General features: G+C 36.1%; 1 protein-coding gene across 1 annotated transcript; it reads left to right on the top strand.

Annotated features, from left to right (window-relative positions):
• Nucleotides 1-518: 518 nt before the first annotated feature.
• LOC147475707 (ADP-ribosylation factor GTPase-activating protein AGD5-like) lies at nucleotides 519-13,581 on the top strand. The gene is given in 12 exon segments (XM_086585062.1): nucleotides 519-708; nucleotides 1,365-1,423; nucleotides 5,279-5,369; nucleotides 6,480-6,534; nucleotides 7,363-7,453; nucleotides 7,622-7,817; nucleotides 7,819-7,854; nucleotides 9,133-9,349; nucleotides 9,476-9,663; nucleotides 11,452-11,706; nucleotides 11,800-11,858; nucleotides 13,214-13,581. Coding segments are annotated over 12 exon segments (1,461 nt in total). The 5' UTR covers nucleotides 519-657; the 3' UTR covers nucleotides 13,377-13,581.
• The last annotated feature ends 719 nt before the right edge of the window (nucleotides 13,582-14,300 follow it).

Genomic DNA, 14,300 nt, shown 5'->3' with positions numbered 1-14,300 from the left:
CTCCTACTCATGAACTTCCCTGCCTTGCTTGGCACGTCGAGCATCGAGGTAGCGCCGCAGACACCTTGCGGGCCGTAGCATCGGGCATACCCTAGTAGTTTGATAAAAATAAAATCAATGTAGCAGGCCAGCCTCAGGCGGGCTAATTGGCTAGTACAATAATAGTCCACCTCAACAATGGTACAAGCGTGTAGTAATTTCATTTTTTATTTATTTAATCAAAATTTTAGGACACCTTCTAGCTTCCAAAACTCGTGGTTAACCAATATGTACCTAGTACCAACTGTTTAGACAATGGAACCTGGCCCCGTCAATTTTGACATACGAGCAGATCCAAAACGTACAAGATTTTGTTCTATGGTTTTGCCTGGCTGTCAGAGACTACAAAGTGGTCCCATAATTTACCTAAAACAAAAAAAACAGGACGGCTATTAAAAAACAAGTAATAATAATAAGTGGGCATCAAAATTCCCGTCTCAAAAATAAAAACTCCAAACATTAAAAGTCAAACCCACCAAATTTCCTTTTACTCAAATAAAAACAAAACAAAAAATAAAATAAAACAGAGAGAGAGAAGGAATTTTTTTTTCTCTCTCTACTCATTCTTTCTTCTTCGAAAAAAATTACTTTGAAATTTCTGTAAATTTCGGATTCAGAATGAACGAAAAAGCTAACGTATCGAAAGAGCTAAACGCTAGACACAAAAAGGTTCAATCTTTAATCTCAATTTGATCTCTGTTTTGGTTTAATTGGATAAAGGGGGTGTATTTTATTTTGTTTATTGATTGAAATCTCTGAAAAATCAATATGATCATCTTAATATATTCTGATTATTTATTAGCTGTGCTTACTTATTGTGGATGCATTTTTTTATTTTTGCATAAGAAAATTTGGATTGAGAATCAATTTTTGAAGGTTTTATGGGTTTCATGATTAAAGTTATAATATAGTGATCTGGGAGTCTTATAGGGAGATTGGATGAGAATATTTTTAGTGACACGTGTAGTTTTGCCTACTAAAGATTCCGAACGCAACCAAACAGTTGAATTTTGTTTCCTAGAATTCAGTAGGGCGTAAGTCTTATTTGGGTATTGATCATCCAAAAACTCTTTCACAATTTGATTGAGAAAAAAGTCTCACCACGTACCCATTCTCTGTCTCTATGTCAAAAATCACTAGTGGACAACTACTCCTTTTCTTTTCCTTTCTTGATCTCCCTTTGCAGCTCTTCCAAGCTCATCATTTATAATCTCTCGCAATATGCTATTGAATAATAATTTGTATCTGTTTATATTTAATGTGTAATATGTATTTTCGTTTGCTGGTTTCTTTATTGTTGCCTAATCTAGTTTTTGTTTTCGCAGATATTGGAGGGGCTTCTTAAATTTTCTGAGAATAGAGAGTGCGCTGACTGCAAAAGCAAGTAAGTATCCTGATGTAGATGGAATACTATGAATATGTTGTTCATAACTTTGATATTATTGCCAAATTTATTTTTCTAGCAAACTAGGAACTAAGCTTGAGAAAATTTTGATATTGTCTTTTGTGGATTGTCATTTTTCAAGAAAGCTCCATACGAAATGTCAATGTTGTCATTTTTCTTCATGTCTTCTTTTCACAGAAAAAGCAATATGGTTATTTTTCTTCTTGTTGTAACTTTCACGGAAAAAACAATATGGTTAGCATCAAATATTTAACTCCCCGCCCCCTTTACAATAATGCATGTGGGGTTAGAAGATGTATTTGTGAAATTATTCCTTTGTTTTATTCCTATGGTTGTGATCAGTTATATTTTTTTAACCCCCTTCACATGGGAATATGATCCCCCATCAATCAGATCTGAACTCAGAAAAATGAATATACTGAGTCGTAGACTTAAAAGTTGACTTTTAAAATGAATAAGTTCTCTGATTAGATCGTGGTGAAGATCCATTAGCTTGGAGTCTAAAAGTAAATGATGATTTTGTGCTGTACTTACCCTTCCCCTGGAATAAAGAGGATGCCATTGGCTTGACTTATATTATTATATGGGGGAGGGTCTGAAGGAACCGTTATGGTCGCAGTTTACAAACTGTGAAAACCATGTACAGCGGAATAAAGGTTCTCACGGTTTGGTTAGGAATCATACCTTTAGATCAGCTGTGATTTTTCTGAGAATCCAAGATCTACAAAATCAGCAACCTCTTGATCTTCTGTTGTATTCCTATCCTTGGAATGGACATTGTGTGGGCAACGATCTTCCAGCCTCTTCTTTCTCTCTTGGCCTTTCTCACTCACAAAGTTGGAACCGAATTTGGATCTCACTTTTTTTGAGCAAAACCTTAGTATTTCGGCTAGAGAAAGAGGGTTTCTATTTTTAGGCTACAACAGGGACCATGAAGAGAAAATAAGGTTAGGTCTCCTGACGGGTTTGAGGCTTTCCATGTTCGCCCAGAACACATGACCCAAGTCCGTCAACAAATAACTTATTCCACTAAAGGTCATTGTTGCACTACCGTTCTAATCCCAAATTACGTGTTACGTTTATGGGTTCTATATTATATACTCGTTGATCTCCCCGTGTTTAAGATATCGAATGCCCGTTGATTAAGTCAAGTTAATGACAACTACATTAATCAACTTCTTATGTCCTTGAGTAGTACCACTCAACCTCATTGTCATGTCAGATTAAATTCACCTGCAGGATTTACATGACAATTCTTTCTGTAGGTCACGAATTCTTTCTATAATCAACAGCACGCCTTACATACAATACCTTACATACAATGTCATTACCCAATCCATCGAGTTTGTTGATTCACAAATGAATCTCACTCATTGATGATTTAAAGCAATGTACAATGCACGTAAGTGCCCGTTATTATATCCGGATTAAGAAGACAAACATCTATAATAATAGAGGTGTTTGTTCTCTTATATAGTCAGTATAAAGAAAAACAATCTCACTTGGTCCTGTTCAATACACACAAAGTGTATTAGTATAATCCTGTAGTCAAGATAGACTAATATCAGATTATACTACAACCGTATCAATAGTTTGTCCAAATCCATCTAGGTTGTGAATATTTACTTATACTTTATAAGGTACTGATGATATGATCTTCTGTGTCACCACACACCATATCATCTACACATAAAGTATTAGACGATATAATATGCATAACATTTGCCCATATGATTCTCATTCAAAATATAAAGAATTAAAGTTATTACAAAAGTAATGTTTTTAGTATATAACCCTATCAGGGTCAAAGTGGGTAGAAGCCAAAATATCCTCGGGGTTCTTATTGGATTACATAATGGGGTATTGTGAACGGTTGGGACAAATGACAACCTCATCAAAGGCATTATTTTTCAACCAGGGGATGATAGTTCAATATCTTTTTGGCAAGACATGGATTAGAGGAAGAACACTCTATTTTTGGGATAGCCTCCAATAAAAGTGCTATGGTAAGAGGGGTGAATGGGAGGGTACGCGGTGTAACTCTGAGAAGGAGGCTGACTTCTTGGAAATGCTTCGAGTCTCATGAGATTGTAAAAAAGTTGCCGACTGTCCCAAAGAGAAGTACCATCAAGTCCTCCTGTTGGTTGTGTAGATTATTCTTATGACATTCAATCTATTCATTTCTATTGTGATGAAACTCCACTCTCGGAAGCAAGAAGTGAACGCGAGCAGCAATAAATTAGGAAACCTTAGAATTGAAAGAAATAGAATGGATAATTAACAATAGGAACTCCACTTTTAGCCTCAAAACCTTGCGCAAAAGATAACAGTAACTTGTTTATGGCCAAAAGCCGTATTTATACAAAAAATTGGCTTCACTAGCAAAAATCATATTCCAATTAGAACTACACTAATTACAAGAAACGGTTTAAAAAATATTTCTGAAACATTAAAAAAAAATTTAATTTGGAATTAAACATTCAAGGAACAGTTTTTGGGACGCTTATTTGGGTGTTGCAACATGATGTCATGCTGACATTATGACACGTGTTCCACAACGTGCGTCCCACATCATATTGATTATTCTTTAAATGCTGATGTCGAAGTATGCTTTTTGGAGCCTGAGTTTAGCTCAAGGGCGAACTCTTTAAAGGTGGAAGAGTGATGCAGTGCATTATGATCACATGGGCAGCACATGTTCCCCCCCTTGCTTGGCATCACCACATGTTTTATATATGTTATTTTCATTTATTTATTATTATTTTAGTTTCCTACTTTTGTTCAATTACTTGCATGTATAAATAAGGACTTGACTGACTTTATTAAGGAGCATGTGGGTTGGTCAGAGGGCATTGGTACTGGTCACGTGGGTGGTTCAACTGGGTTGGTGGGTGAGGGCTTGAGGGGCATACCCGGTTGAAGTTTTCTCAAAGTAATTTTGGGGTTTGCTTGTGACTTTACTTCTTTGTAATCATGGCGTAATGTTTTGAATTGTAACTAGGATTTGGGGACTTTGGGCCTTTAGTTGGTGGTTGAGGGCTCATGGGATTAATGTATTGGTTTTATACTCTTCTTTACATCTAAATATATCTTTTATTGTAAGTGTCTTCTAGCTTAGTTGCTGAAACCTTTGGGTGATGATACTAGAGGTCTGGGGTTCGAACCCTACTACACACCATTGAGTTACTGATCTCCTTAAAAACAGGTTTGCCCACACATTTTTTGTAGGTGCCGACTAGCGAAGTCTGTAAAACCTTTGGGTGATGATACCATAGGTCTGTGGGTCGAACCCTGGCAGCATCAAAGAGTTACTGATTTCATTTAAAACAGGCTTGCCAATCAATATATTATATATATAATTTTTTACGTATTCACAAAAAAATGAAAGTATAATAAAGGCTTTTGGACCACAAGCTCTTCAGTTCTTTGATTGTGAAAATCAAAGGTAGAAGCTTGGTTTTATAGGGATTCCCAATCTTTTACTATTGTGATCTAGGGTTTTATAATTTTTATGTGTTCATCTCAATCTTTTGCTTCCTTGGTTTCATCCATGTGTGACCAGTGTCACATATGTATACTGAATTGCATCCTGACCAGTGTTCCAAGTTGTTTTATGATCCTCACATTCAAATAGGTTTGGTGAGGTCATTTATCAGAATAGATCATCTTATGATTTCCGGTATGTGTGCCATTTTAAGATTTGTACACAATGCCTATTTAGTCACTTGTGAATTTTCATTTAATTGTTAAAGTCTTGCACATGATTCTATATTTCATTGAACTTCATTGTGTGCTGCTAATAATATTATTTTACTGTTTGGTTATTGTATGCAGAGGACCAAGATGGGCTAGTGTGAATCTGGGAATTTTCATATGTATGCAGTGTTCCGGAATTCATAGAAGTCTTGGGGTCCACATTTCAAAGGTGGTTCTATGTTCTTATCTGTCTGACAAATAGAATAGGATCATGTAATAGACTGTTTGACTCTACTGTTCTGCAACATGACTACATGAGTACACAGTTTAATACACTATTAATCTAATACGAAAATAATTGAAATGTTTTGGAATGTGTCCCATTATGGGATACCAGTCTTTTGTTGGAAAGTGACTTCTTGTTAATTCAGTTAAAAGAAAAAGTAGCTTATGTGTGCTGATCTGCTGTTACCTCCTTGAACAAGACATTTATTTTGTTATCAGATGTGTTATCATATATTTTATTGGAAAGTAAGATAGGTTATGGTGCTGCTGGCCTTTAAACCCAGTTGTTTGTTTATGAACAAAGCTTGCCAATACCTGGAAGAAAGACTTAATTTGGATAAGAAAGATTGCGTTTTATGTTTTTTTTTGTTTTCTTGTGTTTTGGTAAGTTTGCATCACTGGTTTAACAAATTGAAAGGAAATGATAGGCTTGCAGCAGTGACTACTGTGAACATTTGAATTAGAAGTTTAATTCCTCGTCGTTATCTGGTTTAGCTGTATTTCACGGATTGGATTTTCCACCTGTCTGGTTGGTTTCCTAACAGAGTAAAACGTGAATGAGGACGTATAAGGGGAAATAGCAAATATTTCTTTCCCGTCTTTGTGATGCCTGTTAGCAGGTGAGTGGGTGGGTTTCTTCAATTTGTTTCACTACAATTGTTGAAACTTGGGGTCGTAATGATACTTTGTTGCTATTATGATAATTTGTATGAGGTCGTAATGAATTATGGCCATAAACTCTTTTTACTAGTTTTATGGTACACACTAATTAAGTATTTTAGAGACATTATGAAAGACATCATTTAATGATTTAATCTGGCAGAAAATATGTTTTAGAAGTTTTTCCGTGATTAACACTTTAAGGCTGTCACAAGTGACACTAGATTCAAATTAGAGATTGTAAATAAAATAGAAGGTTTAAAGACGAATTGACAGCTTCGAATCTTCTATGTTGCATCATGTGAAATGTAATTAAAGTTTGTCATTGGCCACTAGTTAGAGATGCTGGTTCATGTGGAATAAGTCTTCTGATTAGTACCGGTGCATTCTGCAGGTTAGGTCCGCTACGCTAGATACATGGCTTCCGGAGCAGGTTGCATTTATTCAATGTATGAAAACAGATACTTCTCTGCATTCCACTACTTTCATATTTTTGAAAAGTCTTATCTTGCTTCACTTCTGAGCTTTAGATTATACTTGTGCTTGGTATCAAGCAACACTTTGCAGAGCAAATTTTGACTACTCATGCTAAATATGAGGCTTTGGGAGGGTAGTGTTTGTTCATGTTTTGGATATATCTCAATGCTACAAGGACTTGGTTCCTCGCTAAGGGTCCAAGATGATGCAAACTCAAAATGAAAACTTTGCTGCCAATACATACAACATTTTTGTCGCCTTCTGCCTTAGACATTTTTCTGGGTGTGGAATTAGTGATAAATAGAGTTTTGACATCATTATCAATAAAATAGGATGGGTCAGGGCTTAATAGCTCAATGATGATGCTTCTCTTGTAGTTTGTTAGTGAGAGCTAGGTTTGATTGCTACCAGGACATCGAAAGCCATCAGAAAACATAATTCCTTTTTTGTTTTCTCGCAAAACCTTCGAGCTTGCCTGTTATTACCGCTCCTGGTTATTACTTCACTTCGGTGAATCTTACCTAATTTTAAGGTGGTGTCCAGTTGGCCTACTGGTCAAGACTTGGCGGTTGGGTCCAAGGTCTTGGGTTTGATATCCACCTTCACAGGGGACGGGATTAGGGATAGGGAATAAAATCTTAAATATCCAAAAAAAAACACGCACAAAAAAAAAAAAAAAAAAAAAAAAAAACTATTTATTTATCTGTGTTTGTGTGATAAAGCAGTCTTATTCTTGTAGTCTAATAGGATATAAGATTGAGAACGTCCTCCATTGTGATTTGGTTATGTTTTGCATGCAGCTATGGGAAATGAAAAGTCAAATATCTATTGGGAAGCAGAACTACCACCAAATTATGACAGAGTTGGGATTGAGAACTTCATTCGTGCAAAGTACACCCTTATTTACATTTTTAATTAACATGTGGATGTAGCTTTACTAATGATAGTAAATTGCTTTTGCTTGCTATGAACTACTAAGGCTTCATTCTCCTGTAATAGTTTTATTAATAAATGTGAGTTTGTTTCTCAGCATTATGTTAATTCAAGTGAATCTCTCAGGTATGAAGAGAAAAGATGGGTTCCTAGGGATGGAAGACAAAAATCCCCTTCAAAAGCATTTGAAGAGAGGTCTTCGGTACATAGTCAGAGACCTGGGGACAGAGGTGGCAATGGTCCTACCAATGTTGCTGTGCACGCTTCAGGGGAGAGAAGGAACCTTCCACCACCGACAAAAACTAGTATTCCTCATGAGAAATATCAGTGTTCCTGCACCATCTAAGGTATCATCTCAGGTAACATTATTATGGAAACGTTGCATCAATTTGACATTTTGACTATTATTATCTTGTTTGTTCCATTATAGACTATTGTTCGTTTTACCTTATTACTGATTTATTTATATGTTATTATTGTTAATGTTATTTTTGTTTATTTATTAGTTATTTTTTTTTGAATTGCTTGTGATGAAAGGGCTGGTTGTTTCTTGAGCTTGCATCAATTTTGAAAAACATTATTTTACTTCGCAGTTTTAAACTTTTTTATAAAATGAAGTTCATTTCGAATGTTTGGTTGTACTAACGGAAGTTTGCTTATGCTGAAATGGAAAGCTTTTGCATGACTGTATAAATTGGCAGTTAGCTCATTATAAGGTGAAAATGACTATAGTTTAGAGTCAAGTTAGGAATTGTGGTACCGAGAGTTCCTTGTCGTGAAGCTGTTGCATGACTTAGTTACAGATCTCTAGTACCTTTTGTTCTAGGGATCTGTGGCTTAAAGAAATTTGCTATCCATCCACATGATCTGTTGACTTTACTTAAACAATTGTGTGCGTGCATGAAATTAGCATTGGGCTTGCACATTGACTACGATGTGCAAAATGCATCAATATGCACAACCGACTTGTAATCAGAGGCTATGCCATGCTGACAGTTGATCCTTCATTGATACTAATGCGTTTCATCCTAGCCTTTATATGCCATCAGATATGTATACTATTTACAGATAGGTCTGTACGGGAAGAAAAAGAAAAAAGGAAGAAAGTTTTTTTTTTTTTTTGATCGGTAAAACTCAATTTTATTTATTATAGATCCAAAGGTTACACATTACAAATTACATATCGATCTTAGGTAGCAAGTAGCTACTCGATCATACCCACTTGTACACTTATGTTACAAGAGTATCCCAATCACATAGAAAATCGACATAACCCACTCCCCGGAAGCTTGGGCACACACTAGCCCACTCGAACAACAATTCTTTGACTTCTTCCACTATCTTATGTATCTCTTTCTCCTTGTGCTCAAAAAGGAAGAAAGAATTCAAATAAGGGAATTGCATTAATCTCCTCCCAGTACAGAACCACAACAAAATGCAAACATTTTGCTTGGATTCTTGTACATTTCACATGGTTTTTTGAAAAAATGAAAGCTTGACGTGTTTTATTTTTTTATTATGATTATTTGGTAGTCTCTCTTTTTACTGTTTGGGATATGCCTTGTTGGCTAAAATTGTTGCATACCACTTGGGTTTTATAAAAACTCATACCATGATTTTTGTGCACTAATTATTAGGTCTCCTCCGACCCAAAACCAGCAGCAGTGGCAAAGAAGCCAGAACCCATTGTGCAGAATGAATCAACTACAAAGGAAGTAGCTAACTCTACACTGGCCCCACCCCCCAAAATTGATTATGCAACAGATCTTTTTAATATGCTCTCCATGGGCGGTCCAAGTGAGAATGGTTCTGAGGCATCTTCCGCAGATGACAATGCATGGGCAGGATTTCAGTGTATGTGCCCATTCGGCTATTCTCATTTTTTCAGCTTTATTCTTTGATTTTTATAGCTACCGACCAGTTTGTTTCTGTTGGAAATGCTGCAACTTTTTGACTAAAGATATTGTTTGAAATTTGCAGCTGCCGAATCAGCATCTTCAGTAAAGAAAGAGTCTGCAGCAAAGCAGACTGAAACCGAAAGTAAAATCCCATCCGCATCTGGACTTGAGGATTTGTTCAAAGATTCCCCAGCTGTTATGCCATCTGCTGTCCTAGGTCAACAACCACAGAAGGATTTGAAAAGTGACATCATGAGCCTCTTTGAAAAGGTATATTCTGTGGATAGCTGAAATTGATTATGGCAGATTCGATCCTTGAAATTGCATGGTTTCAGGTCTGATTTTGTTTAGAAGTAATCAGATGTCAGACCAACTGCACTCTGAATACTTACCTAATAGATAATGGTCCTCCCATTTTGCCCTATTTCTGGAACTTTAAAAGAATCAAGAACTCGTACAGCCCCTAGTTCTCTATTCAAAATGTGTAGCTGGTCATATATAATTTGGTTTAGTACGATTTATGAGTCATTTATTGGAATATGAAGTTCCTATTCAAATTAGGAACATTTTTTGAATCCTATATTAGCTTCATTTTTAAAAATCAATTTGCCTCTTGCTACCTTCGTTTAACCTTTCCATCTTTTCTATATGCATCTGAATTTAAATCATTGTATACTTTTTTTAGTATATGTTGATCTTCCTATTCTAATTCATTTTTTGTAATCTTTTTTTGAAGTTAATCTACCTTTTCTACTTCTCAACTCGTTTCTACTGTAATATTTGGTCGTGGTTTGGGTTCAGCTTAGTTTAACTGTACTACGATGGGTGACCTTTTGGAAGTTATCGTTTTGTGCCTCACATTTTTATTCAAAAGATGAAATAAAGTAATGGTTTTAGGGTACCCTTTGCTAGTTGGGTCATAATCTGGTAACTGTTTAGGGCTTTAGGCAATTCACCCAGTTCACGTTCTTTTTTGGGTTCCAATGCATGAGATCTTGTAGCACTTACCCATGAGGCCCTATCAATTAGTATTACACAGAAGAAATCCATTATAGACACTAATCTGTGTTTCTAAGACATGAGCCAAGCATGGAATCTTGACTTTAGAAGTATGATATTTCAATCTTTAGAAATGAGATGTAGAAATACGGGTTGGATATGGACTTCAGAAGTCAGACTTAAGCTAATAAGCCCAAACCTCTGCGTGGGGCATGCACATTCTCTGATTCGAAATTGACTCTTCCTTACTTTTTGTAAAAAATGCTTCTTGTAACTGTTTCTTCTTAGTGTAATCCGTCGTAAAAAACGTCTTCCTAAATTACGAATCTTTTTTTTTTATCCCTAAAAGTGAAATTTTATTCCTGATAATAATAAGAGTTACAAATAAGAGGAGAGTAGCATAAACTCACTATATTTTCTCTTTGCTAACGTGGTGTTCACCGCCCTTCGAGTGGTCCTAGTCACACGGAGTCCTGCCCGCCCATCAAGCATTTCTCCGGGTAAGCCTGGGAGTAGGCTATCACTCCCGCCTCTTAATTTGTCACTTTCAGTAGCATTGCAAGTGAGGGGACTCGAATTTTCCTAAACTCACTATATATTCTAAAGTAAACGGTAATGTTGTTTGTTTACCCCTAAGGTATGAAGCTCCCAGAGGAAGAATAACACTTGCTTATAATATGGAATACCCTAATCAGATGCCTGGTCCCCCCCTCTGCTTGATCATTTGTAGTACCTTTACCTTTTGATGGTTAACTAAATATTTTTGGATGGTATAAGAAAATTTGCAGTGGCTGGAGGGCTTTATTGAGATGATGATGTTTAATTATGATTCATCTTGGAAAACATCTATGTGATAGGCATATTACTGAATATAAAGCTATTGTTGTTTATTTGCCTTGAATTGTTTTCCTTCCACAAAAATTAGTATATATGGTTTGAAAAACTGGAGGAAATATTAATGCAATGAACCAAAAAAAGGAAAAATAAACATGTTTATAGTTTGGTTCGGGATCAGTTATTTTATACTCTTCTTATGTTGAGGATGTTTGATGTGTGCAGTCCAAGATGGCATCACCATTTTCTGTTCATCAGCAGCAGCTTGCCGTGCTGGCGCAGCAGCAGTCTCTTTTAATGGCTGCTGCAGCTAAATCTAATGGAGGAGCCCCAGCAGCTCCTGTCAGTACTCAGCAGTCTGGTTCTAATGGTATATACGCACTTGGTGGAAGCTTGCCAAACCAAAACTGGCTAAACGTTGGGTATCAGGCTCCTGGAGGAAGAATGCCTGTTGCTGGACAGAATGAGTTGCAAATGCAGGTGGATCTTTGTGAGCAAAACTAAAGTACTTTTACTCATATAGTAAGCTATAATGTCAATCTTATCCCTGTTTGTTCTTTTGAACCGCACCAGATGGGGAATGTCAGGCCCTCAAATTCATCAGGAATTTATGTTCCTTTTCAAACACCAAGGTATTTTCCTGAGTTAATAATCTACTTCTCTAAGAATATGTTTGTATTTTTGGCTGCTATTATTTTAATGATGTTACCCTGTCTGGATATCCGGGTATGATGGGAGTCCTTGTTTACTAAGAGGTCTTTCTAGTGTCGAATCCATTTTAGGTAAAAATAGCTTGCAGTTTTCCGGTGTAGAATGGTATGCCTTAGCGTGCTATAAATAAAGATGAACTGGACCTCACTAGTTTTATACTATCTCCTAGACCTCACTATTTTTATACTATCTACCTAATTAAGATTAGTAAAATACGGAAGATTTTTGCAGCATCTTTTTCCTCTTCAGTTTGGCTGTGTTTGCTTCAAAGAAATATTACTCCTGGAAAATGAAAGGTAATTTTGTAAAGATGTAAGACAAGTGAGTATGGGTGGATTGTGAAATTTTTCATAGGTAGATTGAAGCGGGAGGAACTATAATCACTTTTTTTTTAAGGATATGGATGTGAAGGGTAATTTCTAGTTAACCTTCACAGAAATAAAAATTGAGTTTGATATGGAAATGGCTGCACTTCTATAGAGAAGTTGCCTACATATCCATTTCTCTGGAAAATTGGAATCAAGCCATGTGCAGTTCATTTCTCATGATAGTTGTTGAGACGATCTTTCGTGTGCCAAAGATGGCTCTTGATGCTTCGCCTGCTTTGGGATCTGTAACTGTCGTGTCCATTATCTTTGTGTCACTTGAGATTGCTGCTGTAGTAATTGGTGGTAAATGATCTTAGTTATAACACATTACTTACCTGATTTTCCTTTTCCTGCATCATAATCTATCTGTTGAGGTTGTTGACTAAGAAAACGCTAGCAGACTCATTATTCATATTAATTATTTGATTTTTCCAAGATCATGCTCTATCTGTTGAGGTTGTTGACTAGGAAAAACGTTAGTAGGACTCATATGCTATGAATATAAGTAGAGGTTATGTTGAGCTGGTATGACCATTACACTTGTCAATATTATATTGGAGGACAATATATGTTCCTTACAATGAAGTTCAGAGAAAAGAAGACTTTTTTAGAAAAGGGTTTTGTTCATTTCCGTCAAGTGATGGGAGACACTGGAATAACTTTCTCTTTTCCCTCTGCTTCTCTTATCCTCACTTTCACTTTCCCGGAATCCTTTCTCTCTTTTCCCTTTGCTTCTCTTATCCTCTCTTTCACTTTCCCGGAATCCTGATTCTTTGAATGAAACACAGGCTTTGTTTTGGCAGAATAGAAACTTGCAATGATGATAGCGTTAAATAGCCTGCATTCACTTATTACACAACAGTTGCACTATATGTGTATATATTAATTATATGGTTTTTTTCTCGCAGTATTTATAATATGGAGACAGTTGCTCCAGTTAATGGCATTGCCTCAGGTAGTGGAGTGAGCAGGCCTCCTGCAATGCCCCCCGTCTCTTCTCTCACCCCAACTAGAACTGAAACAGACTTTGATTTCTCATCCTTGACACAAGGGATGTTCTCAAAATCCTAGGCGACTCCTAAATTTGTTCGCTAGTAATTGGTGTTTCGTGCAACAACATAATAGAAGTTTACAGGAAATATAGCAGTTGGGGTTTCTCATCAGATTATATAAGCTTATTGTAGATGCCCCTTTCCATTTCATTGTAATTTATTTGCTGATTTGCATCATTTGTACGAGTAGGTCTGTTGAAAGCAATAAAAATGGGTTCAACTAACTTGTAATAGTTTTTCTTTTCTTTTCTTTTTTGTTACTGGGTGCTCTTCAACCAGGGTGGGGAGTCGAATATATTTTTCTCCGCCATCCCTTTTTGGATGTTATTTGTTCCAAGAATACTACTTACAGTGATCATTTTGTTGACGTTGGTTTTTCTGGAATCCACTGTTGGAGAAACAATTTCAGTAGACTGGAAGTATATGAACTATGTTCCATGGATGACTTCCAATAGAAGCGGTAGGGGATGTTATTTTCAAAGACATCTTCGCGAGTGTGGATTGAAAGAGAACACCTAGGTATAAAAGCAGCAAGAAATTGGTCACAAGGCCATTTTCAAGTGAAATTAACTCTCACAACCAGTTTTTTTCAGGTGAAAATAATCTTGAAAACCAATTTTTGAGTGAAAATAACCTATAAAGACATAGCCGGATTTGAAATAAATATTTTCTGATTTTACCATTTCTGTCATTTTCTATAAACAATAAGTGTTCTTACCTAATGATAATGAGGTGAGTGAAATATAGTGAGGATGGTTGATATTTATAGGGAATAAATATGACTGTTTCAGTGAGGCGTGTTTGGATAGAGCCGTTGGATTAGTCCATTGGACTTGATTGTTTGGCCCAATGCTCAATGAAATTGTTTTATATATATATTGTTTGGCCCATATATATATATATATATATATATATATATATATATATATATAGGAGTAGGATA

This window comes from Coptis chinensis, chromosome 9 (assembly GCF_015680905.1).
Source record: "Coptis chinensis isolate HL-2020 chromosome 9, ASM1568090v1, whole genome shotgun sequence".
Lineage (NCBI taxonomy): Eukaryota > Viridiplantae > Streptophyta > Magnoliopsida > Ranunculales > Ranunculaceae > Coptis > Coptis chinensis.
This window is presented reverse-complemented; position numbering and strand designations above follow the sequence as displayed.